At 45.9% G+C, this 24,348-nt stretch overlaps 1 protein-coding gene across 4 annotated transcripts in view; it reads right to left on the bottom strand.

Moving 5' to 3' along the window:
• RNF144A (ring finger protein 144A) overlaps positions 1-24,348 on the bottom strand; it is a 98,126-nt gene that overhangs the window by 56,221 nt on the left and 17,557 nt on the right. For all 4 annotated transcript variants that reach the window (XM_081068225.1, XM_081068227.1, XM_081068226.1 and 1 more), the window contains exon 2: positions 17,894-18,066. In XM_081068225.1, coding sequence (XP_080924351.1) covers positions 17,894-17,960 — 67 coding nt within the window. In that variant the 5' untranslated portion in view covers positions 17,961-18,066. The remainder of the gene's footprint in view (positions 1-17,893; positions 18,067-24,348) is intronic.

Below are 24,348 nucleotides of genomic sequence, written 5' to 3' on the forward strand. Positions count from 1 at the left end.
CAAGGAAAGAAAACATCATCTGAATACGAACTGAATGCCTATGAAGCCAGGGTTCCTTTTGTGATGCCCTAATAGGCAGTTAGAAACCTTGGGCTGACAACATCAAACTTAGGAACAGAAAAGCGTCTGTTATTACCTTTTCCAGTTGCAAAAGTATCACATGATGTTTTAAAGGGAAAATACAAGAAAAGGCATAATAAAGAGGACAAATGATAAATCTACAAACCAAGAAAGACATCAAGGGAGCCAGGTTTATTTCACACAGCAGAGCAGGGTTTTTTTTAAAAGCTTTTTTCAATGCCAAAGACACACACACACACACACACACACACACACACACACGCTCCCCTTAAATTGGCATGCCACTGGCCAATGACTTCACAAATCCCTTCACTGCCAAGTTCAGAGTGAAATGCAGCCAGTACTCTCCTCCGCTCTTCCTCCATCCTGGAAGAAATAAACAAACCACTTGTAAATGTGAGAGCAGGGCTGAGACCCGGCAAGCTAGGCCTGTCGGGGCCCGGAGAAAGGTCTTCCCAGCCACATCCAGGGCCGCACGCTGCACGTCACCACATGACCTCTTCCTTTACAGATGAGGAAACAGCGCCAGTGGCACGCAGTGCATGCCAGGCAGACAGCAGCCCAAGGCTCCCGATGTCAGCAATCCCGCGCCCACACTCCACGCCTTCTGAGTCACGAGTGCTCTCTCTTCACACTCCGGACTGCATTAAGTTTCCTCACTGACAAGTGAGGTCATCACTTTCCATAGGACACGCTGGCTCTCTCACCGCCCTGATGAAAAGCAGACTGTAGGGACCCGGGTGAACTCGCTCCCACTCAACTCCTCTAACAAAACAAAAGTAAAGGCTCCTCCCGGCATGCCCGCCAAGCGTCAGAAACGGCCTTCTGCAAGGCCGCTTTAAAAAAATAAGAAAGCAGGCCGGATTCCGAGTGCAGATCTGGAAACCTCAGGAGGCTGGCTCTGCTAAGAAGGTACCCCCCAAGGCACGGCTGTGCGTCTCTCCTTCCCTGACCCACCCGGGGGCAGACACAGAAAAAATAAAAGTAAAGGTCTCAATGAGCAAAACCCAAAACAACACACAGTTCACTTTTCCTTCTCGTACGTACATTTCCATGCCGTTTTCCAGAGGCCTCAAGTGTCAGAACACAACCTGCACAATATCAGAGGCAATCTGTACATTGCTGAGGAAAACTGACTGTCCAGTCTCAGACTGTGAGCGCTGGGAGGTCTCAGGACACAAAAGGTCACAGAGAGAAAGTGACCTCCGGGCACAAATGAGGGATCTGGGCTTGAGGGCAGGTACCTGAGATTAAAGACCTGTTTCACGGAGGGATCAAGGGACTCAGGACTCCAGGGTCTGCTCACACCACCCTGCTGCAAAAGGGCTCCAGGATCTGTTTTCTTCATTAACAAACAACTGTGCAAAGGTTCTGTGTTCACCTTCCTTTCCCATCCCACTGCTCAACTCCTCTACTCCCTTTGCACATTAACTCCCAGCAACGCCCAGACCTCCCATGGTGACAGCAGGGAGAAGGTGACAGGGCTTCCTAAGACTCCAGACACGTGAATGCAAGCTTCCTGAGGCTCCAGAATGGCGGGGACACTCCTGACGTGCAAGATGACAGACCTGGCACTGTAACCTGGGATGGAGGCCTGGCTGCTCACGGGGACAGCTGTGTATTTGGGATAAGCCAGTGGGGTACTTGAGCGGGAGTGCCACATGTCCTGTGCTCTCAGGGAGGAGAGAGTGGTGAGGAACAGGCAATACTGCTGTGCAATGACCTTGAGGCCCATGCAGGCTCATCTACAGTATAACTTAGGGAGGCTGGCCATTGCACGAGATTTAATTCTTAGCTTTGTGTCCTGCAGACAGGGCCTGCTCTAGGCCTTGATCTTTTCCCAACCCCCACAGCGTCCTCTGCACCCTCATCCCCAACCCAGGTCATGACCAGATCCGTTACCCCACCTCTCCTTCAAGGGTTCTATGAGGAAAGTGGCAGCTTCTTAATGACAGTTTCATCCGTGAGGGCATCTAACGTTTGTCTCTTGCTAAGAAGGAGCTTACGACACATATGCTGAGTTGGGCTGGCCAAGACCACGTGCCCAGCACACGCCGACCGCAGTGGAAGCAGGCGGAGACGGAGTCCGTCACACCGGGAAGCGCAGTGAGGGCCCGTCACGGAATAAGCCTGCATCGCGAGCTGGTCCTCTCTGCATCTTTTACCTCATGTGCCAAACAGGTGAAATGCCTCCCTCATAAGGTGCCTGAGGAGTAAGTCTGGTCGGGGGCACAAAATGCCACACCTGGACAAGGGACATCCCAACAAATGCCGGCTGTCTCACTAAATCAGGCAGTTCATTACAGAGGGTCAACACGAACATGAAGGGGGAAGGAACTTTGAAAATTAAAAGAAATAAAACACTAAATCTCCCTAATAAAGTCATCACATCCTAATGCAAGTATTTTTAAGAAGCTATCAGTGTGGTGGCCATCCTTCCCTGTCCTGGGTGCTGACAAAACTGCCCTTTTCAGCACATGGGTGACAGCTACAACCCACAGGGTGCTGCAGGTGAGGCCACAGGTCCATGGGGCTCCAAGATCGTCCAGGTTAATGTCCATAAAGGTTAAAGGAGTCGGTAAAACACCCACAGTGAGCCCTGCTGTGTGGACCGAGGGCAGCAGGAGCACAAGGCCCGGCCCGCCTCCGTCACGGCATGTACACACGTGTTTCAGGCCCCCAACTCCGCTTCTGTGCCAGCAGGAAGGCCAGCCTAGAACCGGGAAGGGGCCCCAGGAGCTGCACGGAGACTCGGGGTAGAAGGGAAGAGGGTCCTGAGTCCTCTAACCTAGCACAGATCATACATGATGTCTGATTTGGAAAAAAAAGTTCTGCCAAAAAACTACCTCCATTGGTGCTTCGGCCCGTGGTGTCTGGAACAGACTAGAACCCTGCGGCTATCACCACCTACACCAAGCTGCCCACCAACCCCTCAGCACGCTCCTGCCGAGGAGCACAGAAACAAGGCCTGACCGGAAGAGCGGCCAGCCCAGCACCCGTGGGAAGCCCATTATGGCCACACGGACATTCCCAGAATAGTGGGCGAGGAGGCTTTGGCGCGGCACAAACGGCCACATCAAAGTCCTAGGAACTGGCCCCCATGATTCAGCAAAGAGGCTGCCACGTAATGGGCTGAGGGCGGAAGTCACCGTCTGACCTTCGCAATTCCCCAGAGGGACGTGGAGCTCCACCAGCCACTTCATAAGTGGGTCACACGGGCCATTTTCTCAAGGTACATGCTGAGAAGTCTACGGGCAACTACACCATTGGGTCTGGAACTTTCTTTTCACTAGGCTGCTTTACAACTGTTTTTTGCTGTTTTTACAACTGGGTGATAGATGAGGGAAAAGTGTTCCTTCCGTGGAAAGAAAGCACAGAAGGCTTGTCCTCTACTCGTGTGTCTGTCTGCGCGTACTGTCACTGTCACAGCAATTAGGGAGCTACCTCGGTTTGTCCTTAAGCCCTTCCTTTTCACCTTCTGGACCTTTCCCCAGGGAAAGTACAGAGTACAGAGCAGTGGACCAGCAAACGGGATTGCCGGGCAAGGCGGTTGGTGACCGAGTTCCAACTTCCTGGGAAGGAGTGTGCCTGGTACCCCATGGTGGCCATGCTGACAGCCGTTCCACAAGACTGCTGCGTGTGTCCATCTGGCACCTTCCAGTGCAACGTGACACATGCCCTCCGGCGATCCATATGCTTCCTGGAACTTCACCCTCCCTCCCCACCCCAGTCTGTCACTACCTGAGGGGTACATTCGAGATGCGGTGGTCTCCGCTGCAGCCTCCAGAAGAAAAGCTGAGAACCCAGTACTGGGTTTCTAGAAACAGACAAACTAGGAGGAAGTGGTGGGAGTGAGGGTAGAGATGCCCACAGCACCCACAGCTGATATCCAGTTCAAAGATTAGAAAAGGGGTGGAAGAAATGAGGATGTTTAAAATGAAAGCATTTGCAGAGGTAGCTTTCAGCACATACCTTCAGGTGTTCTCTGGGATTGCCAAAGGGGCCCAGAACTAGAAGGCCCAAACCCTACGGATTTAGAGAAATCACAGTGTTATGCAACCCCATACACACTGCCGGGGGCCAGCTCCGTGTAAGAGACTGCAAAGCTGCTTGGGACAATCTGGGACCACACACCTGAGGCCCCCACAACACTCTCTGCTCATTAAGTCCTTTGGGCCCAGGGCCACCAATGCCAAGGTGGACACCAGGGAGACCAGGCTCCCTGAGGAATCACAGCGCCAAGCTTCCTCCAATCACAGCCTTCCAAGCAGCCATCCTGTGCACCACACACAAAGGAACGTGAAAGGGAATTTGCAAAATGCAGGTCTCTCACCCAGCACACATTTCCTCGGTGCATTTTAACCTGCAGGCGCTCTCTATGCCCAGCAGATGCAGGGCCTTTCCCGCTGAGCTCACAGTCCAGTTGCAGCTGAGGGCATCCGTGATTGCAGGGCGGAGGGAAGAGGCTCCAACAGAGGCAAGCATGGGCACAGAGGACGGGCTTCCCACCAGGCTGGCTCTCGGGACAGGCTCCCTGCAGACGCTTGACCGAGGGGAGGGAGTGACCCGTGAGCAGTCATCCCCTGGCCTCCAGCCAGGTGTCCGCTGGGGGCCCAAGAGTAAAGGCTGCAGCTCGATCATAAGCTTCCTCCTGGGTTAGACAGAGTCTGAACTTGGCCCCTGAGGCCCTGGGAGCCAGTGATGGGGTTTTGAACAGAGTATATTCCCAGGTTTGCCACTGTAGAATGATTGTTCTGAGCAACAAGGGGTGGACAAACCAGTTAGAGCTTTGTGCAGATGAGTAAGAACTGGAGGTGGTCTCCGTGATTTCCGTAGTGTATGTCATTGAAGGCTATCAGAGAATGCATGAGGGAGGGGACTATAAACCACAGAGCCTTCCAGAAGGGTGACTCTGAGGTGGAGCAGCGTCCCCAGGTGCCAGGTCATTAAAACACAGCATGTTTAAGGATATACGAGGTGTGGTAAAAAAAAAAAATAATAATACAGTGAATGTTTAAATAAAATAATGTATTACAGTAAAAGACACATTGCCATCAATCCCCCTCAAAATACTCCTGCTCACTTCGAACACACTTATCCCATCGTTCTTGCCACTTTCTGAAGCAGTTCTGGAAGTCCTCTTTCATGAGTGTCTTTAGTTGCACTGTCATGACTACTTCAATGTCCTGAATCGATTCAAAATATTTACCTTTCATGGTCATTTTGACTTGGGCAAGAGCCAAAAGTTGCACGGTGCCAGATCTGGTGAATAAGGTAGATGAGGGCACACCCTAATTTTTTTATTTGACAGAAATTTCCACATACCAAAAGTGCTGTGTGACACAGAGCCTTTCCGTTGTGATAATGAAATATGGTGAATGCTGCTGCCGAGTACCAACCAACGGAAAAGCAGGGATATTCAATACTGGAAGTGGAGTGTCAAACCTTAGTAACAGTGAGTGACAAGTTTCAACTTGCTCAGTGCAGTCAGTCGGGTGTGAGCTACGGTTGAGAGAAGGTGTGTTTTAAAGTATGCCCTAAATCATCCTCCATCATGACAACGCTCCGTGTCACACCTCACTTCTGGTATATAGCAATTTCTATCAAATAAAAACATTACGGTGTGTCCTCCTCCACCTTATTCACTGGACCTGGCACCATGAGATTTCTGCTCTTCCCCAAAGTCAAAATGGTTCAGGACATCGAGGCAGCCTCGACAGCGCAACTAAAGACACTCACGAAAGAGGACTTCCAGAACTGCTTCAGCAAGTGGCAAGAACGGTGGGATAAGTGTGTTCGAAGCAAGGCAGCCTATTTTGAGGGGGATTGATGGTAATGTGTCTTTTACTATCATTCATTTTTTTTTTAATTTAAACATTGACCGTATTGTTTAATCACACCTCTACCTGGAGTCAGTAGTGAAATGGAAAGACTTTCTAAGATTTGGGAGACCCAGACGCAAGACCCAGCTACAAGTTTCATTCATGAGCTCTTGAGCGATCGCACAACCCCTGGGAGCCTCAGTGTCATCACCTGTAAACTGGGGGTCAAGACAACAGCCCGACTTCTCACAGGGTGGTCATGGGGATCAAAGAGGTGACCTACACACACGAAACGCCAAAATAGGGGGCATACAAATGACAGCACGTGGCAGGGACCTGAAGGCTCCTTCCACTCGAAACGCCCCTGAATCTCCAGTTCAGCCACTTCACAACTATGCCTGGTACCTACCACATGCCAGACACACAGGACACCAAAACAGTAAAGGGAGGTGCCATCCTCAGGAACGCACCGGAAAGGAAATGGCTTTCACTGTGTGTCTTATCCCAGGAAAACAGAAACACGAAAGGAATCTGCCAGTCGGCAGCCAAGACTCCTTGGTGTCAGACACAATCCTCCATGAACCAGACCCCCCTGAACATGAAATCTGGGCTATTTTGGCACACCCCATTAGCCTTAAAAAGGTTGGGGGGGGTCGCCTCACTGTCAAAGGCCCCAGATGCCCACGGCCATGTGATATTTTTAGAGCTGCTTTCGGAGCCCAGAGCTGTAGGGATTTTGTACTCACTCTGAATTTAACTAGTATTTAGGTGTGCTGATTATAGCTGCAAACACACTTCTTATTCCAGCATGTGGTTGGAGAGCGGGACGAGGAAGAAGCTTTGGAAATTTACAGCACAGAAATAGTATGTGGTCTGTCTGCCTGAATCGATCCCTATGTGACCAACACTGAGGTGACCAGCAAAGGGCCTGAAGCAAACGAAAGACCAAGAATAAAACCAGGCTTTTTGCATTCAAATCCCTGTTACCGGACACTCGACAGGCTTTTTCATGGTCTGGGAGACCTCCAAGGGTTAGAGCAGCACACCCAGGGCTGGGGCTTCAGAAATCTGTTTAGCACATTGGAACGAGCCAAAACATCTAGACATGATCTGGATTAAAGGGAAATAATTAAAAGTGGAAAAGTGCGAATCACTTCCTAACTGATTCTTCCTATCTGAAGTAAAACTTGACCCGGCGTGGAAATGAGTGATTGGTGGCAGAAGGCCTACAAGGGACAGAGAAGAACTGAACTCTGGTCTAGTCACCAGCCAGCCTGAGACCGCTTGTGGCTTCCAGTTACTCCTTTGATGAAAGGCGGGGTTAAATGAAAAGGATGTTTTTGTGGGCTCTGTGGTCCTCTGACTTTACCTGGGGGTCAAGCTTGTATGGGCCCCAGGTTTCCAGGGGTCGTCCCAATCTGAGCCCTGGCTGAATTCTGTTTCTATTCATTTTTAAGACATCGGCTTTCATAAGACTTCTTTGAAGAGAGGGTCATTGCACCAACACATCCCCAAAGTAATTTTGGAAACCACTGTAGTAAGCGAGCTCCATGATTTCCCATAAGCCAAATGTCTACAATTCTCTATCAAGACACATCCACGTTGCCCTGCAGTGAAACATTCAGGAGAAAATGGACTACGGCTGTTGCCCTGACAGGGTCTGGCCCAGGGCCACAGACACCTAACACACACATCTGACAACGAAACCCCCTAACACACATCTGACAATGACACCCCCTAACACACATCTGACAACGACACCCCCAACACACATCTGACAATGACACCCCCTAAACACACATCTGACAATGACACCCCCTAACACACACATCTGACAACGACACCCCCTAACACACATCTGACAATGACACCCCCAACACACATCTGACAACGACACCCCCAACACACATCTGACAACGAAACCCCCTAACACACATTGACAACGACACCCCCAGCTATCCCAGAATTTTAAGTTACTGAGAAAAACACAGGACGAGGTTTCTTTTTCAAATAAATACATTGATCTTTTTTATCTTTTTTGGCAGAAGTGGGGGAGGATGGTGTCTCTTTATAAATTTGACACATTATAGAAAATAAGGGTAAAATGAAATTATAGAATGAAAATTAATCTAGACTATCATCCTGACAATTACTACTTTTAACACTATTGTATTCTTTTTGTTTGTATAACGTATGAAGGAGTCCCTCGTCGACACACAGGTGAAATCTGGATCATTCGTCTAGTCCAAATTGACCAACATATCCTTCTTTACACTCACACTTGCAGCTCGTATTTTGCTGACAATCTGCACAGCAGTCAGGAATATCTTCCAAGCAGGGAAGGGGCCATCACCCTGTGAGGCCCTGAATACTGAAATGGGTGTAGAACCCAAGAACAGCCATGTCCTCAGTAACAACAAAGACACATGACTTTGAAAGACAAATGGCAGACACCTGCTTCTCTCAATATGGTGAATTAGATTCTAGAAAGTTCGCTCACCCTGGAAAATAACTAGAGCCCAGTTAAAATATTGAACTTAAAAAAAAAAAATAGATCAGCACACCTAGTTTACAAGTCTAAGTTACTTATGGTGTTCTAAGGCTTTAGACTTGACATATACATTTTTCAGCAGTAAAATTTATTAGGTAAAATTTTAGCAGTAGCCACTAGGAAAAGAGAAATAGGACATATAGCTGGCCAACTCTAAAAGGAGATAATGGAATAAGAATACAAAGAAACAAAAATGTACTTTAGAAAAAGTTAAAAAAACAAAGTTTAAAAATAATTGGGATAAAAAATCCAACTTTATTAAAGATCATGAAATGAGTAAATTTGATTGCCAAAAGAATGTTAAAACTGAATTATAAAAAGAGAGAGATGTACATAAAACCATACATTACATTGGAAAGATTGTAAGTCGAAGGATAGAGAAAGGTGATCCAGGAAAATGCCAACCAAAAGAAAGCTTTTGGCGGCGGACGGATGGGTCAGTTGGTTAGAGCGTGAGCTCTCAACACAAGGTTGCCGGTTCAATTCCCGCATGGGATGGTGGGCTGTGCCCCCTGCAACTAAAGATTGAAAACGGCGCCTGGACTTGGAGCTGAGCTGCGCCCTCCACAACTAGATTGAAGGACAACAACTTGGAGCTGATGGGCCCTGGAGAAACACACTGTTCCCCAGAATTCCCCAATGAAAAAATCTTAAAAAAAAGAAAGAAAAAGAAAGAGGAATTCAAATAATTTTAAAAGCCGATAGAAAACTAGATAGAAATCTTCCAACAAAGAAATCACGAGGTGTTGTTTTCAGCTGAGTACTATCAAAATTTCAGAAGCAGATAACTCAAATCATACGCAAAATTTTGCAAGGCACAAGAAAAAAAATGAAAATAGAAAAAAGAAATACTCCCTTTAAATCAAACAAAAGCAGTTAAAAGAAAAATACAGACCAACCTCACGCATGAGTAAAGAAACAAAAATTTAGAACAAAATACGAGCAAATAGAACCCAGATGTTCATCAGATGTGTATTTAGGAAGAAAAAAAAAAAAAAAAAGGTTGAACAGCTAAATTTATCCTAGGAGTACCAGGGAATTTGCCACTGGTATAATCCATACATTTAACGTAATATAGTAAGAGGGAAATAGTGGCGCCCATATGGGTTATCCTAATAGATGTAAAACAGCTTTTCTATAAAATTTAACATGTGCTTATGATTAAAAACACAACTCTGCCAAACAGATATATAAAGGAACTTCCTTACCCTAATGAGGGACATTTGGAAAAAAGTGACAGCAAACATCATTCTTAATCAAATGAGAACATTCCTTATAAAGATCAGGAACGAGAAAACGGGATCTTCCATTGCTCAATTCAATGTTGTACTATAGGCCCTAATTCAAACGGGAAAACAAGAAAAAAAAATATGAGAATTGAAAAGAAATAAACAGTACTGTAATTATTCACAAATGGACTTTTTAAATGTAGGAGGATCTATATTCAAAATATTACAAATACTAAAGGTTTAATAAAGTGGCTGGATGTATGATCAATATACAAGTATCAATTGTATTTTTATACCCAAGTAAAGATGCCTTCTAAGGCACTCCAAAATTAAGGTGCCTAAGGAAAAACAAACATATGCTGCATGTAGCTAGGTGCATACAGGAGTTAAGACTTATGTACAGAAAAGTATAAAACTTTACCAAAAGTAATTTGCAAAGGCAAATAGTATGGATAGTAATACAATGTTATAGATAGCAGGACTCAGTATCAAAAGTCAGTTCTTTCTAAATTGACCTAGAGATTTAACAGCATCTAAGCAAATTCCCAACAGGTTTTGTTGTCATTTTTCTTGTTTGCTGTTGCTGTTTCATAAATTCTAAAATTTCTATAGAAGGGCAAAAGCCCAAGTACAGCCAAACATCACAGAGTAAGACAGAAAAGGTGAGGAGGGTGAATAGTAAGACTTAGGAGAGAGCGACAGTAATTAGAGCAGCACTGACTGACCCAGCTCTTAAGACTTACTGACTTCATGATCCTTTCAATATACAGGACATCTTTCATGTCTTGTCCTATAAAAGAATAAGAACCTTCTTCACACCATGTGCTTTTGATTTATTCTCTATTCTACTGGAAGCTTTTTGATGCCAAAAGGGGGGAGGGGGGGTACTGTGAGACGCTTCCCTCAGCATAGCTCCCTCTTTAAAGATTATGAAATGTGACTTTTTCCCGTTTTGGCACAATTTATATACAAAACACCCTGTTTCTCATTAATTCTTGCATTCTCCACTTACACAGTGGAGAAATCAAAGTATGGTCTTCGTTCTGATTTTTCCAAACCCCGAATTGCAGGTTTTCTTTCTGGGGCTACTGGTGAAAAGATTCCACTCTCTGGAGTTCCCTTCAGCTTGCACCAGTACTGAACTCAAGTCTGCCCAAGGGGATCCCGAACAAGATCACAAAGCACTCTGCGGTCATCTGCATGACCTACACGTCCAGGCACAGATGCCCAGAGCCCACGGGCCCTTCTCCTCTCCCCACGTCAACCCCGTCCATTAATGGACTTCACGGTGATGTTCCTAAACTCCGCAAATAACGCTTCATATGTAAATATATATCCATGGCCCCTCCCATAGCTGGGCACAGTTACTGCTAGGCCTCAAGATAGCTTTAGCAACCCATAAAGCACCAGCCAATACCCCTTAAAGGGCTTCTTCCAAAACTCCAAATCCAGAGATGACCCCATCTCCCCCCACCACGCACCTGCCCCTCGCGATCCTGTGTGTGCCGTGCAATCCTAAATAACTTCCATTCGAAACCAAGATGTTCTCCAAGATTGCCTAGTCCTCCCTGACTTGCTGGTGCTGAGTGCCCCCAAGACCTTCTCTATCAGGCAGAAAGGTCATGAGACCTGCACGTTGGGCATTCTGGGTTTGTTGCATCTCCACCTATTACCTGCCAGTTGCACGGTCTTGCCCAAGGCTCTTTCAGTCTTAGCTTTCTCACCTGTGTGATGGGAAGAACAAGAGCGATAATCAGAGGAGAGCTGTGTAAGCTACTGAGATAGTGGTGCGCCTGGAAGTTCACTTATCAACACCAAAGTGATATGCAAGTGACTGTCATAATTAGCAGCCACTTAAATGAGTGCATCTCTCTCTGCACATTTAGACAGTGGCTTCAGGAGCCTAAGATTAAAACCAACTCCTTTCTCTCCGTGCTTGCATGGAATCCATCCCTTAGCCAGATCCTCCACATTCCTACAGCCCTCCCTTGGAATCGGAATCTCCCTCCTCAGAGGACAAAACATGCATGGCCATGGAAGGCCCAGCCCTCCTCACAGCTGTGAGCAAGGGTGCTTCCTTCTTGTTTGTGTCTTCTGTGGTTTCAGGGTTCAGCGTGGGTGCAACACGCGTACACACACCAGCCTTCTTTCCCCTTTCCTCGCGTCCCAGGAGGCTGCAGGGGACTGATCATTTATATCATTTGCTTTTAGTGCTTAACTAGTAACTAACATTTGAGTAACTAGTCTCTGAGAGAGAGCTGCACTCCCATGTTTGCAGCATGATTCACAACAGCTAAGGAATGGAAGTAATCTAAGTGTCCATCGATGGAGGAATGGACAAAGAAAATGTGAGATATCTATATCTATCTATCTACATATATATATAATGGATTATTATTAGCCTTTAAAAAGAAGGAAGCCCTGCTATTTTCAACAACATGCATGCACCCAGAGGGCATTATGCTCAGTGAAACAAGCCAGACAAAGAAAAATACTGCAGGGTCTCGGCTGTGGAATCCTTGTACACTTTAACTGTGTTACAAGCTGATTCATACCTCAAACAAGCTTTAAAAAAAAAATTAGCTAATAAAACTAATTAGTATTTCTCAAAGAAATAAAAACGATTTGGATTTTTTTTTCTCCTGAAGTGTGGGGATCTATAGATAAAATTCATCTACATTTATAAGGCCCAGTTCAAGATCAATTTTGCATTTTTATATACATAATAACTTTATTCATTCGTTCACATAAGCACATAGATGAGACCAGATGGTGTTTTGTAAAAATGAAACTCAATTCTTCACAGTCTTCCACTTATATGCCAAAAAATCACATAGAAATAAAATAAAAACTAGTTTTAGACAATTTCATCAGTGGATCTTTTTACAAAAGAAAACCTTTGGAAACTTCTGGACCTTCACAAGAATGAGTTACCAAGATGTCAGTCATCCAAGCCCCAATTTCTGGGTAGTATATCAAGAGACAGACTGAGACTCTAGAAATAGCTTAATTGTACTTACTACTTTTTCATAGAAGACACCTTGCTTAAACCAATATACTCAGAAAACGTGAAAAAATAGTGATTTCAATGCACCTTCCCATATAAAATATCTTAATGTATGATTTTATTATAATGCCTCGATTATGTTTGTCCATATTACTTGCATATTTAGCTCAGCCCAATAACTTGAGATAAAGACCGTTTTCACTGTCAAATCAACCAGCCAATGCGACCTCCTTTCTATCAGAAACGGTTTCACCTCATTTTTAAATTCAAATAAGTGTGCAGATAGATAGACAGATAGATAGATAGATAGATAGATAGATAGATAGATATACTTTTTAAAACATTGGGAAATAAATCATGGGACACACAAAAAACAGGTTATTGAAATCAGTACAGTCAGGATTAAAATGAGATTGAGGTATCTGAAGCATGTTATTCATTTTATACCAAGTTATAATGACCAAATACTAATGGTTTCCTCATTGGTCTTTAATCTAGCAATGTTAAATGTAGCTAACATCGTAAGTTACTTATGGAAGTATCATAGGAGGCATGAGATTCCGTTGGTAAATGTGTCTATGAAGCTTTGTTGTTAGGCTTTGGGTACAACCAAAAAAGTACTGTATTTTTAAAATCAGAGGGGAAAATACCTTAATTTTGTTAAGCTGCATGATCAAACTTTGCCTTTTGACTCTTTTCCCTGCTTTCAGGCTTCTCTTCCACCAGAAATGCGTCCACATAAAAGGGTCCAACACATGTCTGTTTTGTTTTAATCCTCTCCCTCCCCTTCACTAATGTTCCTGGTTCTCCACCAGCCACAAGACAGGTCCTAATTACAAATGCTGATGGTCCGGCACAAGTGGTCCCAGGACTGCCTTTACCTCTCTTTTCTCTCCACTGCGGCCTCAAAAATGTCTTAGTTGGGAGCGGGCCCCTCATACACAGCACCCATGTCTTCGCCACTGGGTTTTGCTCTGTCCTGTGCCCAAGTGTTTCTCGGGAACTGGAGTTCCACACCCTCCGCTTGTTAACATTAGACAAAGAAAACCATGAAAGCAGAAACCTGCCTCTTTTCCTCTTCTCCCCCTCACAGTCCTTGCATTGTAACAGATGCTCATTAAATTTCTGCTGCTCCACCCCCTGGAGGAATCCACCCTGTCCTAGAGAACAGGCACACTCTTTTCTTTGTAGTTATCGGGCCACTTGAACTTGGCATATGGAAACACCAAGAAAACTGGCCTGGCAGAAGACTTGACAACCAAGCCGAGAGGACAGCACAGACATGAAAATGACCCGAGGCTCTCAAAACAAACAGAAAAGGAACCCAAAATGTGAAAGCAAAGACCCTGCAGCTCTCCTGATACACATGTGGAAAATGCGGTCGTTCTGAGCTATTTTAACAGAACCCTCAGCCACAGCACCTCAGAACAGCACCTTTATGTGTTTCCATTTCTAAAAATATTGTTTAGCTACCTGGGTGACACTGAAACCACGAGAACGAAAGCAGGGTACTGATATTTTCGATTCTAGTTAGCGTTTTGAACGACCTTTGCCTTAAAGCTTCACTAGCTAGGAGCAGAGTGGCCCTGGGCAGGCTCCACAGCTGCAGCTCGGCAGACGCTGGCCACCCTCAGCGCTCAGTCAAGGCCAAGGCCAAACTAAAGTTTCTCCACCAAGCAGTTTTTTTGTTTTGTTTTGTTTTGTTTTGTTTTTACTGATGACATTCTCCACTTGAAGAAAAAAAACAAAACCATCTTTCAGATTCAGCTCCTTCAGCCAGTCACAGGAGTGTGACTTGGGGTGGTTTCTATTCCACGAAGACTGTTTCTCTTTATAACTCCTAAGCATTTAAAAATATCTGCGCTTGTGCTGGAATGTCATTTTCTGGTATTTTGGCCTCTTCCACATGAATCTTTTGTAACTATGAGCCATTTCAGTTCTTGGAATTTGCTGGAGAGAGAGTCCCAAAAGGAGCGTCCAGGGACGCAGCGTGGGCAGACGCAGCAAAAATGCCCGACCCACTGGGCCAGGCGGCACACTGTGCCAGGGCTTAAGTCTTCCCTCCTACCTGAGGAGGCCGTGTCTTTCTGGACCAGTAAGTGCACTGCAATGAGGCAGTAACCCCAAAACGTTCCACTTAAGGTTTTGTTTTGTTTTTTTAAAGAAAGGTTACAATGCACTTAGTATGCAAGGTATGTGAAGAAGGGAGGAACAGCCTCAAATGTTCAAATACCAACGTTCCATGTCCTCCTCCCCCACCACAACGATGGGAGGGCTGCAGACTGCCATCTGCCTCAGCAAAGAGATGTGTCAGTCACATGTTAGCAATATACTCCCAGGATCACCAAAAGGGGCGTACTGGTACTATGAGTACATGGTCAGGGGTTCAGGAAGATTACTCAAGCTGGTCCTTTCAAAGTGTAGAGGTGAGAAGTGCGCGGGGTGCCGAGAAGGTGGGCTACAGGGAGGACCAGAGTGCCAGGTCTGCACACAGCATCTGCCAGCACCGCCGTCTCCCCAGCCTCTTCCTGCAGCGTCCCAGACCTCTCCTGCACCTCCAACCCACCCATCGTCCAGCCCTATTGCCTCCTGCACCTGCAACCCACCCATCGTCCAGCCCCATCACCTCCTGCACCTCCAACCCACCCATCGTCCAGCCCATCGCCTCCTCACTCCTGATGTCCTCTCTTCTCATGCCACTGTCTTAATCTCTGCGAGACCAGTGCCATCTCTGTCCTGCACCCACTATCATTTAGTGCCACCCTTTCACTTTGCCTCTTTCCACTCGGCCCAAGGATAATTCAGTTCTTGGCCTACTATGTGCCTTTAACTCCCCAGCTGAAGTGTCTTGAAGAACACACTCACACTGATCTGGGCCTCCAGGCTGTGGCCACTAGTTGCCAGGTGACCACTCTGCACGTCCCTCTTTCCAGAGGACTTCTCACTCCTTCCCTTGTCCCCCCAAACTTCCAATCCGTCCTCTGCCATAACATCAGCTGGTGACTCTGTTTCCTATTTCCCAAAGAAAACAGAAGCAATTGGAAGAAAACTGTAGCTCCTCCTCGGAGCGCCCCCACCCAGGCACCCACCTATGGGTCCTGGTCCATCCCCAGCAGGAACTACCTGCATGTGTCTCCTATTGCAAATGACTCCACCTGTGCACAAATGCACCCCTCTCCTACCCAAGAAACGACCTCAGCCACCCTAGGTCCTTATTAATTTTTTGTTCCTATCAGCATATAAACATACGAATGCTAAACACGAATTGTCAACACGAACCCTCTTCGCCTTATTGACCTCAGCGGACCCCACCCCATATTCTGCTCCCCTTTGCAGCAAAGCCCTACACAGTTGTCAACAATCTCCGTCTCCGTCCGATTCCTCCCCTCCATCCTTCCCTCCACACCCACTCCACTCGGGCTTTTGCTCCCAGGGCCACCAGAGTCACATAGCATTGTACTATTTTGACCAAAGCCACCCATGACATGCAGGGCACCGATCCAAGAGGCAATTCTCGGTCATCGCCTCACCTGGCCCATCTGCACACCGAACGCAGCTCCTCATTCTGCCCTTTTGAAATGATTTCATGGGGCTTCCAAGACTCCACACTCTTGGTTTTCCCTACATCTCTGGTCATTCCCTCTTGGTCTCCACTGCTGGCTCTTCCTCTAGACCTCGTGAAGCTGGAATGTCTCAGGGTCCAATCTTTACAACTTTCCTCTCACAGGGATCTCATCTGGTTTTATTCCTTTAAATACCAACGATCGGCCAAAGACTCCCACGCTATCTCCAGCTCAGATCACTGCCTGCAGCTCTCAGATCTGGATGTAATTGCCCACTCAGCATCTCCATGTGGGTGTCTTACAATCTCAAACTCAACATGTTCAAGACTGAACTTCTAATCGCTTTTTGCACCAAACCTTCTCCACCTGCAGCCTTCCCCATCTCGACTAGACGAAGTTGTCACCAACACCATCTAGTATTCCAAGCTAAACTTGCCATCAGTGCAGACCCTTCCCTCCCTCTCACACCACAGTCATTCTGCCAGGACAGCACAAGCGCTCAATCTTCAAAATATTTCCAGAATGGGACCACTTTTCACTATATCCACGGCTACCAGTGGGGCAAGCCACCATTATCATCTGAATTTCTACAGTGGACTTCTCTAGTGGCCTCTGTGATTTTCTGGTCTACCCTCGTCCTCTACCCCAACTTTCTGTTATCAACAGAGGCCAGACTGAGCATATTAACACTCAATGCAAAGCCTGTCCCCTTCCACCTAACACCCTGCACTGACTTCCCATCTTAAAACCCAGAATTCCCCCTGGTGGTCAGGTTCCTGCTCCCCCGACCCCTCCCGAGGACTCACTGCTCTCAGCTGGCCCCCCACCAGCCTCCCTGCCTCTGGGGCCCATCCAACATGCTAGTGAGCATACGGACTGGACCCAGGGCCTTTGCACCCACCTTTGCTTCCGTCTACTACACTCTTGCTCCAGACACGAAGCAGCTAGTTCCCACAACTCCTTAGCTCCATGTTCAAATGTCACCTTTTTAATGAGACCTCCAAGACCACTCCATTTAAAACGACAACCTGCCCCAGTCCTCCAAACTTGATCTACTTTTTCTTTTTTCCACAACATTTATGGTTTAGAACAACACATGTAACTTACTAATCCGTGCTGTCAATTGTACGCGGTCTGTCTCTCCGTGCCTGTTCCCGCCCCTTCCTCCAATCACACCCTACGACTCTGTGGGATCTCTGTGAGAGCGGGGGACAGTGTGGTCCCTGTGTGTCCTAAGTTAGAAGAGCACATGGCACGGCCAGGAGCTGAGTCCATTTGTTCTCAGTGAATGAAAGGTTCAGTGAGGCCCTGGGCACATCCCGTCATCTTATAAACCTGTTCCCTGCTCTACAAAATGAGACTGGCAGCACCGACTCAAAGGTCGTGAAACGCAGCATATGAGGACCCGGTAGGAATCTTTGTGAAGAATTGATCCTATAACAGTCAACATAACATGTTAAAGAGCATTCTTAAAATTCCTTCAGGGGAAGCATACCGGGCGACTGCTTCCATGGGGCGACTTGGTGGTACAGAAAAAGCCACCCAGGCCTGCCTGCAGCCTTCCCCGTCAATGGCCTGAGATTCCACTGAAAGACATAAAGGAAGGCTTGCAAGCCTCCATTTTCCAAATTCAACAGTACCTCTGAGAAGTCGTGAGGGGAGGAGAGGAACTGTCTTCTGGCCAAATCCTGGTGAGCTGGTGAGCATTCAGCTGGCTCTTCCCTTCATACGGAGAAGTAGGAGGTCTCTGGCCCCAGGGTCCCGCCACACCTAGGGGACCCTGGTGTGGCGCACTCAGCACGGCGCTCGGCACCTGGGGAACAGAAGGGCAGGGAGCTTAGAGAGCAGATTGAAGAGGGAAGGATGGCAAAGTCCATCATGCTGACTTAGGATCGGCCTCAGCATGGACCGTTCACATCTCCAAGCCACGAGGGAGGCTATTGGTATAACTACGAGAACCTTATCAGAACAAACATTGGGAAAGTACAATAGTTCATTGGAGAAGAACTGAAGTTTACTGTATAAATAACCAAATTCCACCAAGAAGTTAACAGATAAATCCACCAACACAGACAATTCTCAGATAACAAGTTGTCCCTGGGTGTCCCATTTTGTCCCCAGCTTTTTCCATCACAGCCGTTCAGGTTGGCCCCACTGGGACTCCTACAAGGACAGGTTCAGGTTTATAGAGAAGCTTCAAAATAAGACAAGATTATGTTCATTGCAACCCTCAGGGCAACCACTAAGATAACTCAAAAATGTATAACAAAATAAACAACAGAATTAAATTGTTATACTAGAAACTACTGACTATAAAAGGCAAATGGAGGAATAAAGGCACACAAAAGACATACGGCCCACAGGAAACAAACAGCAAAATGGCAGGCAAATGCTACCTTATCAGTAATTACATTAAACGGTCTAAACACTACAGTCAAAAGGCAGAAATTAGTAGACTGGATGAGAAGTGTAGATGCTACTAGAAGAGACCCATTATAGAACAGCATAAAAAAACCGTATGCACTTTTTAAATGACGTGAAAGACTTGTACACTGAAAACTACCAGAACATCATTTCAAGAAACTGAAGACCTAGATGGGGTGGCCGGTGAGCTCAGGTGGTTAGAGCGCATTGCCACTAACACCAAGGTTGCAAGTTCGATCCTCGCATGGGTCACTTTGAGCTGCACCCTCCTTAAAAAAAGGAAGAAAGAAAAAAAAAAGACCTAAATAAATAGAAAGACCCTATATTCGTGGACTGGAAGACGATATTGTCAAGACAGCAGTACTCCCGGCCTTGTCTGCAGATTCGATGCAATCTCTAGTAAAATCCCAACGTCCTTCTCTTGCAGACATTGATAAACTGATCCTAACAAAGCACATAGAAATCTAAGAGACTTTGAATAGCCAAAAAGCCCCGCCAAAGAACCTTTGAGCAGCCAATAGAACCAAAAGCAAAGTTGGAGGAGTGAAACTTCCTGATATCAAAAAACCAAAACAAAACAAAACAAAAAAACTAGTAATCAAGATAGTGTGGTACTGGCATAAGGACAGACATACAGACCAACGGATTAGAATTAACAGTCCAGAAATAAACTCATACGTTGATGGTTAACTAATTGTTGACAACACTGTCATGACAATTCAAAGGGTAAATGATGGATGGTCTTCTCAACAAATGGTGCTGACTCTCAAGAAATGAATCTTGACACAGACCTTACACGTTTCACAGAAATGAACTCAAAATGGATCATAGACCTAAATGTAAAACTCTTGGGAGAAAACATAGCAGCAAATCTTTGTGACCTTAGATTAGGGACTAGTTTCTTAGATAGTTCTCCAAAAGCACAAACAACAACTACAAAACAGTTATATTGGATAGCCATAAACTACAAATTCTTCGTGTCAAAAACACCATCAATAAAGCAAAAGGCAGCCCACAGAATGGGAAAAATATATACACATCATAAGGACCTTGCATCTAGATTATATAAAGAACACGTACAACTCAACAATAAAAAGACAACCCAAATTAAAAAAGGGTCAAAGAGCTGACTAGGCATTTCTCCAAAACAGATACTCAGTATCCAATAAGCACATAACAAAGTGCTCAACATGAATGTTCAATTAGGGAAATGCAAATCTAAGCCACAATGACCTACCACTTCACGGCCACGAGGACGGCCAGAATCGCACCAAGGGGCGGCGAGCGTGTGGAGAACTCTGCACCCTCAACATGGCTGCTGGGAATGTGGAGGTGTGCAGCTGCTTTGGGAAATAGTCTGGCAGTTCCGCAAAGTGTTACGTGTGGAGATACCCCATGACCCAGCAATGCTACATCTAGGCGTGTACCTAAGAGAAACGAAACAAATGTCTACACCAACACCTGGACGTGAACACTGGGCAGCAGCATTACTCATAACAGCTGAAAAGTGGAAACGACTCAAATGTCCACCGACTGGTGAATGTGTAAACAAAATATGGCAGTGGAGCTGGCCATAAAAAGGAATGGCATGCCGACGCGTGCTACAACATGGAGGAACGGTGAGGACATCATGCTACGTAAAAAACGCCAGGCACAAAAGGCCGCCTACAGCAAGAAACCATGTCTAGGAAATGTCCAGAACAGGCAAATCCCCAGAGAGAAGAAAGCAGACGAGTGCTTTCTGGGGGTTTGGGGTGAGGAGGGTAAGGAGTGACTGCTGTGGACACAGGGTATTTGGAAGGAAACTGAAATGTTCTGTAATCAGACGTGACGGTGCTGGTACAACTGTGAAAAGACTGAAAACCACCGAACTGTACACCTTAAAGTGGTGACTTTTATACTACGTGGATTGTCTCTCAATGAAACTATTTAAAAGGAAACAGATGAACTAAAAAAATTTTTTTTTAAAAAAAGTAAGACAGGATAACCCCAGAATTTCTAAAACTCGTTCTTTTCTCTGAAACAGCTTCTGCTGATCAGGAATGCCACCCGTGTCTGAATCTCCCTTATTTTTAGGTGTCTCTGGACAGGCAGGAAAGAACAAAATCAATCCTGTCTTTCTAGTCACTTCCAAGCTGAGCATCAGAGAGCAGCAAGTGTTTAGGTCTGGGTAGACATGAGATATATCCAGCTGGATAAACCCACTGATCTCCTCGGTAGCTATTCCTTCCTCACTGCTTTCAGAAGTCTGTCCACCCACACACAGCCCAAGAAGGTGAATTTTCCTGCAATGCTCAGGACAGGCCACTGAAGTCCAGACCCTCAATGTCAGTCTGAGAGCCTGACCTCCCACAACACCATCTGGCACCGGCAAGGAGCAGCCCCTTCATCTGCCAAAAGCTGCCCTCCCCCGCTTGATCTTGGAAAGCCTCAAGAAGCCAACTTCAGAAAATGTGGTTCCATTTATTGCAAGTCTATTTTCTGCCTTTACTTAGCAATAAATGCAGACCCTTCCAACAAAAGGCAATACAATGCAGTCTCTTTTACCCCATGTTCCTGCCATTTTTCCCAGGTAAGAGCCAGTAAATAGAATTATAATCTTCAGCAGGAAAGACAAGCGCTCTGCTTAGCTGGTCCACTGGCGACAGTAGACGTTTTTAGATGCATTATAACAAAATGTATACAGAGGCTGCATGCAGAGGGCGTGTCTTGAGCCTGTGTGGCTTCCAGGCGGTTGGCAGGTTACAACATCCTGTGTCCCCTACCTTACCGGAGCCCCACTGCCAGAAAGCCTCAGGCGTGAATGAAAATGCTACAGGATTTCACCAGCTGGTTTGCCCACCCTTATGTTTAATGTGACTTGTGGCCGCCTCAGGTATGGCTCCCTTGTTTACATAGCAAGCATTGCTCTTAGAAGGGCTCTGCCTAGGAAGCTGGACAGGCTGGGAGTGGTCAGTCATGACCCCACCAACCCTGCTATTCTTAGGGTGAGGTTCCGCGGAGCACCAGGAACGCAAGGATTGGTAAATATTCATCCATTTGTCAACCTTCTCTTGCACTCCTCCCACCTGCTGAGACTGGGTAGAGAGATGCAGAGATGGATGGATAAGATGTGGTCCTGCTTTCAACTTCAGACTCTGTAGGAATCTGTATGCCCACACATTATCCGCTGATGAAAGAAAAAAGGACTACTATTTGTCACTTGAAACGAAAGTATAAGGTAAGGCTTCCAGTTTCCTAAGAGTGTGCGCCTCTGGTAATTTCAATTTCACTTGAATATAATGTAATTCACCCACTCCTTTATACAAACCAGGATGTTGCTCCAAGTATGAACAAAACTCAGTTGTCTGGAATCACCTGAGAAAGCAAATCAGGTGCAAAACATGCGTCACAGAAATTGTTCTACTCACTTATTTCTTTCACTGATTGCATGTACATCCGTATATAAATGAGTCCTGTTAGTGCGCTCTAGGTAAAATTATTCCTTGTGAAATTAATTCACCAAACTACAAACAGCTGGAATCACTAAAATAACAAGCTTTAAGAAAAAAATAGGGTTAGGGATACCCACTCAAAACTTTAAGAACTTTGTAATCTGCATGCATGTGTAATATACATATATATGCACACACTGAGCTACATACAGACATACATATATATGTGTACATACCGTGTTTCCCCCAAAATAAGACCTAACCGGATAATCAGCACTAACATGTCTTTTGAAGCGAAAGATATATTAGAACTGATGGTCCAGCTATGTCTTATTTTGGGGGAAACATGGTATGTAGTATATACGTATATATACAAGGTGTGATCAAAGAACACGGTGAATGTTTAAATTAAAAAATAATTTATTACAGTACAAGACACATTGCCATTAATTCCCCTCAAAATACACCCCTCACTTCAAACACACTTATCCCATCGTTCTTGCCACTTTCTGAAGCAGTTCTGGAAGTCCTCTTTCATGAGTGTCTTAGTTGCGCTGTTGTGGCTGCCTCGATGTCCTGAATCATTTTGACTTTGGGGAAGAGCCAGAAGTCGCACAGTGCCAGGTCCGGTGAACAAGCTGGATGAGAACACACTGTAATGTTTTTATTTGACAGAAACTGCTGTACCAGAAGCGACGTGTGACATGGAGCGTTGTCATGATGGAGGATGATTTACAGCACACTTTAAAACACATCTTCTCTCGGGGAGGCTGAACGGCTCAGTTGGTTAGAGCGCGAGCTCTGAACAACAGGGTTGCCGGTTCGATTCCCACATGGGCCAGTGAGCTGCACCCTCCACAACTAGATTGAAGACAAGGAGAAGTCGCTGAGCTTCCGGAGGGGCGGCCAGATGGCTCAGTTGGTTAGAGCGCAAGCTCTCAACAAGGTGGCTGGTTCAATTCCCACATGGGATGGAGGGTTGTGCCCCCTGCAACTAAAGACTGAAAACGGCAACTGGACCTGGAGCTGAGCTGCGCCCTCCACAACTAGATTGAAGGACGAGTTGGAGCTGATGGGCCCTGGAGAAGCACACTGTTCCCCAATATTCCCCAATTAAAACACACACACACACATACACACACGCACACTCCTCTCAACCATAGCTCACACCCGACTAACTACACCAAACAAGTTGAAACTTGTCACACAGTTACTAAGGTTCCACGCACTGCTTCCCATATTGAAGATCCCTGCCTTTCCATTGGATGGCACTCGGCAGCAGCATTCACCATATTCTGTGATCACCACGGAAAGGCTCCGTGTCACACTTTGCTTCTGGTACAACAATTTCTGTCAAATAAAAACATTACGATGTGTCCTCATCCATCTTATTTACCGGATCTGGCACCAAAGGACTTCTGTTCTGGCTCTTCCCCAAAGTCAAAATGATTCAGGACATCAAGGTAGCCTTGACAACACAATGAAGACACTCACGGGAGAGGACTTCCAGAACTGCTTCAGAAAGTGGCAAAAATAATGGGGATAAGTGTGATCAAAGCGAGTGGGAGTATTTTCAGGGTGGTTAATGGCAATGTGCCTTTCACTGTATTAACTTTTTTATTTAAACATTCACCATATTTTGTGTGATCACACCTTGTATGTGTGTATACACACACAGACACACCTACACATACATATATACACGTATATATTTCTTTACCTTGTTTAATTTTATTATAGCTCTTTTCACAAACTGATGGCATGTATGTGTGCATGGGTATACATGCCATCGGTTATGTGGGGTGTGTGTGTGTGTGTGTGTGTGTGTGTGTTTGTGTGCCATCAATTAATGAAAAGAGCGATAATAAAATACAACAAAGTCAAGAGAAGGGAGGTGATTTCCGGAGTGTGGTCTGTAAGGCCTTTCTGACAAGCTGATGTTTTAGGTGAGACCTGAGTGAAGTGAGGAGCAGGACATGCAACAATGTGGAGACAGAGTGAGCCCAACGAAGAGTGACAATGACCTAGCCTGGGGAAAAGTGAGGACAGCAGTAAAAGGTTAGAACCCAGATGGATTCTGAAGACAGATCTCTAAGCATTGGATGGATGGATAGAAGGGAGGAAGAAAGGAAAGAAGAAAAGAAGGGAGGGTGGAAGAGAGGGACGGAGAGAATTCAAGATATGTGCAGGTTTTTGTCTTGAGCAATTGTGTGACTGGGGTCCCAGGGCCCGAGACA

This window comes from Rhinolophus hipposideros, assembly GCF_964194185.1.
Source record: "Rhinolophus hipposideros genome assembly, chromosome: 12".
Taxonomy (NCBI): domain Eukaryota; kingdom Metazoa; phylum Chordata; class Mammalia; order Chiroptera; family Rhinolophidae; genus Rhinolophus; species Rhinolophus hipposideros.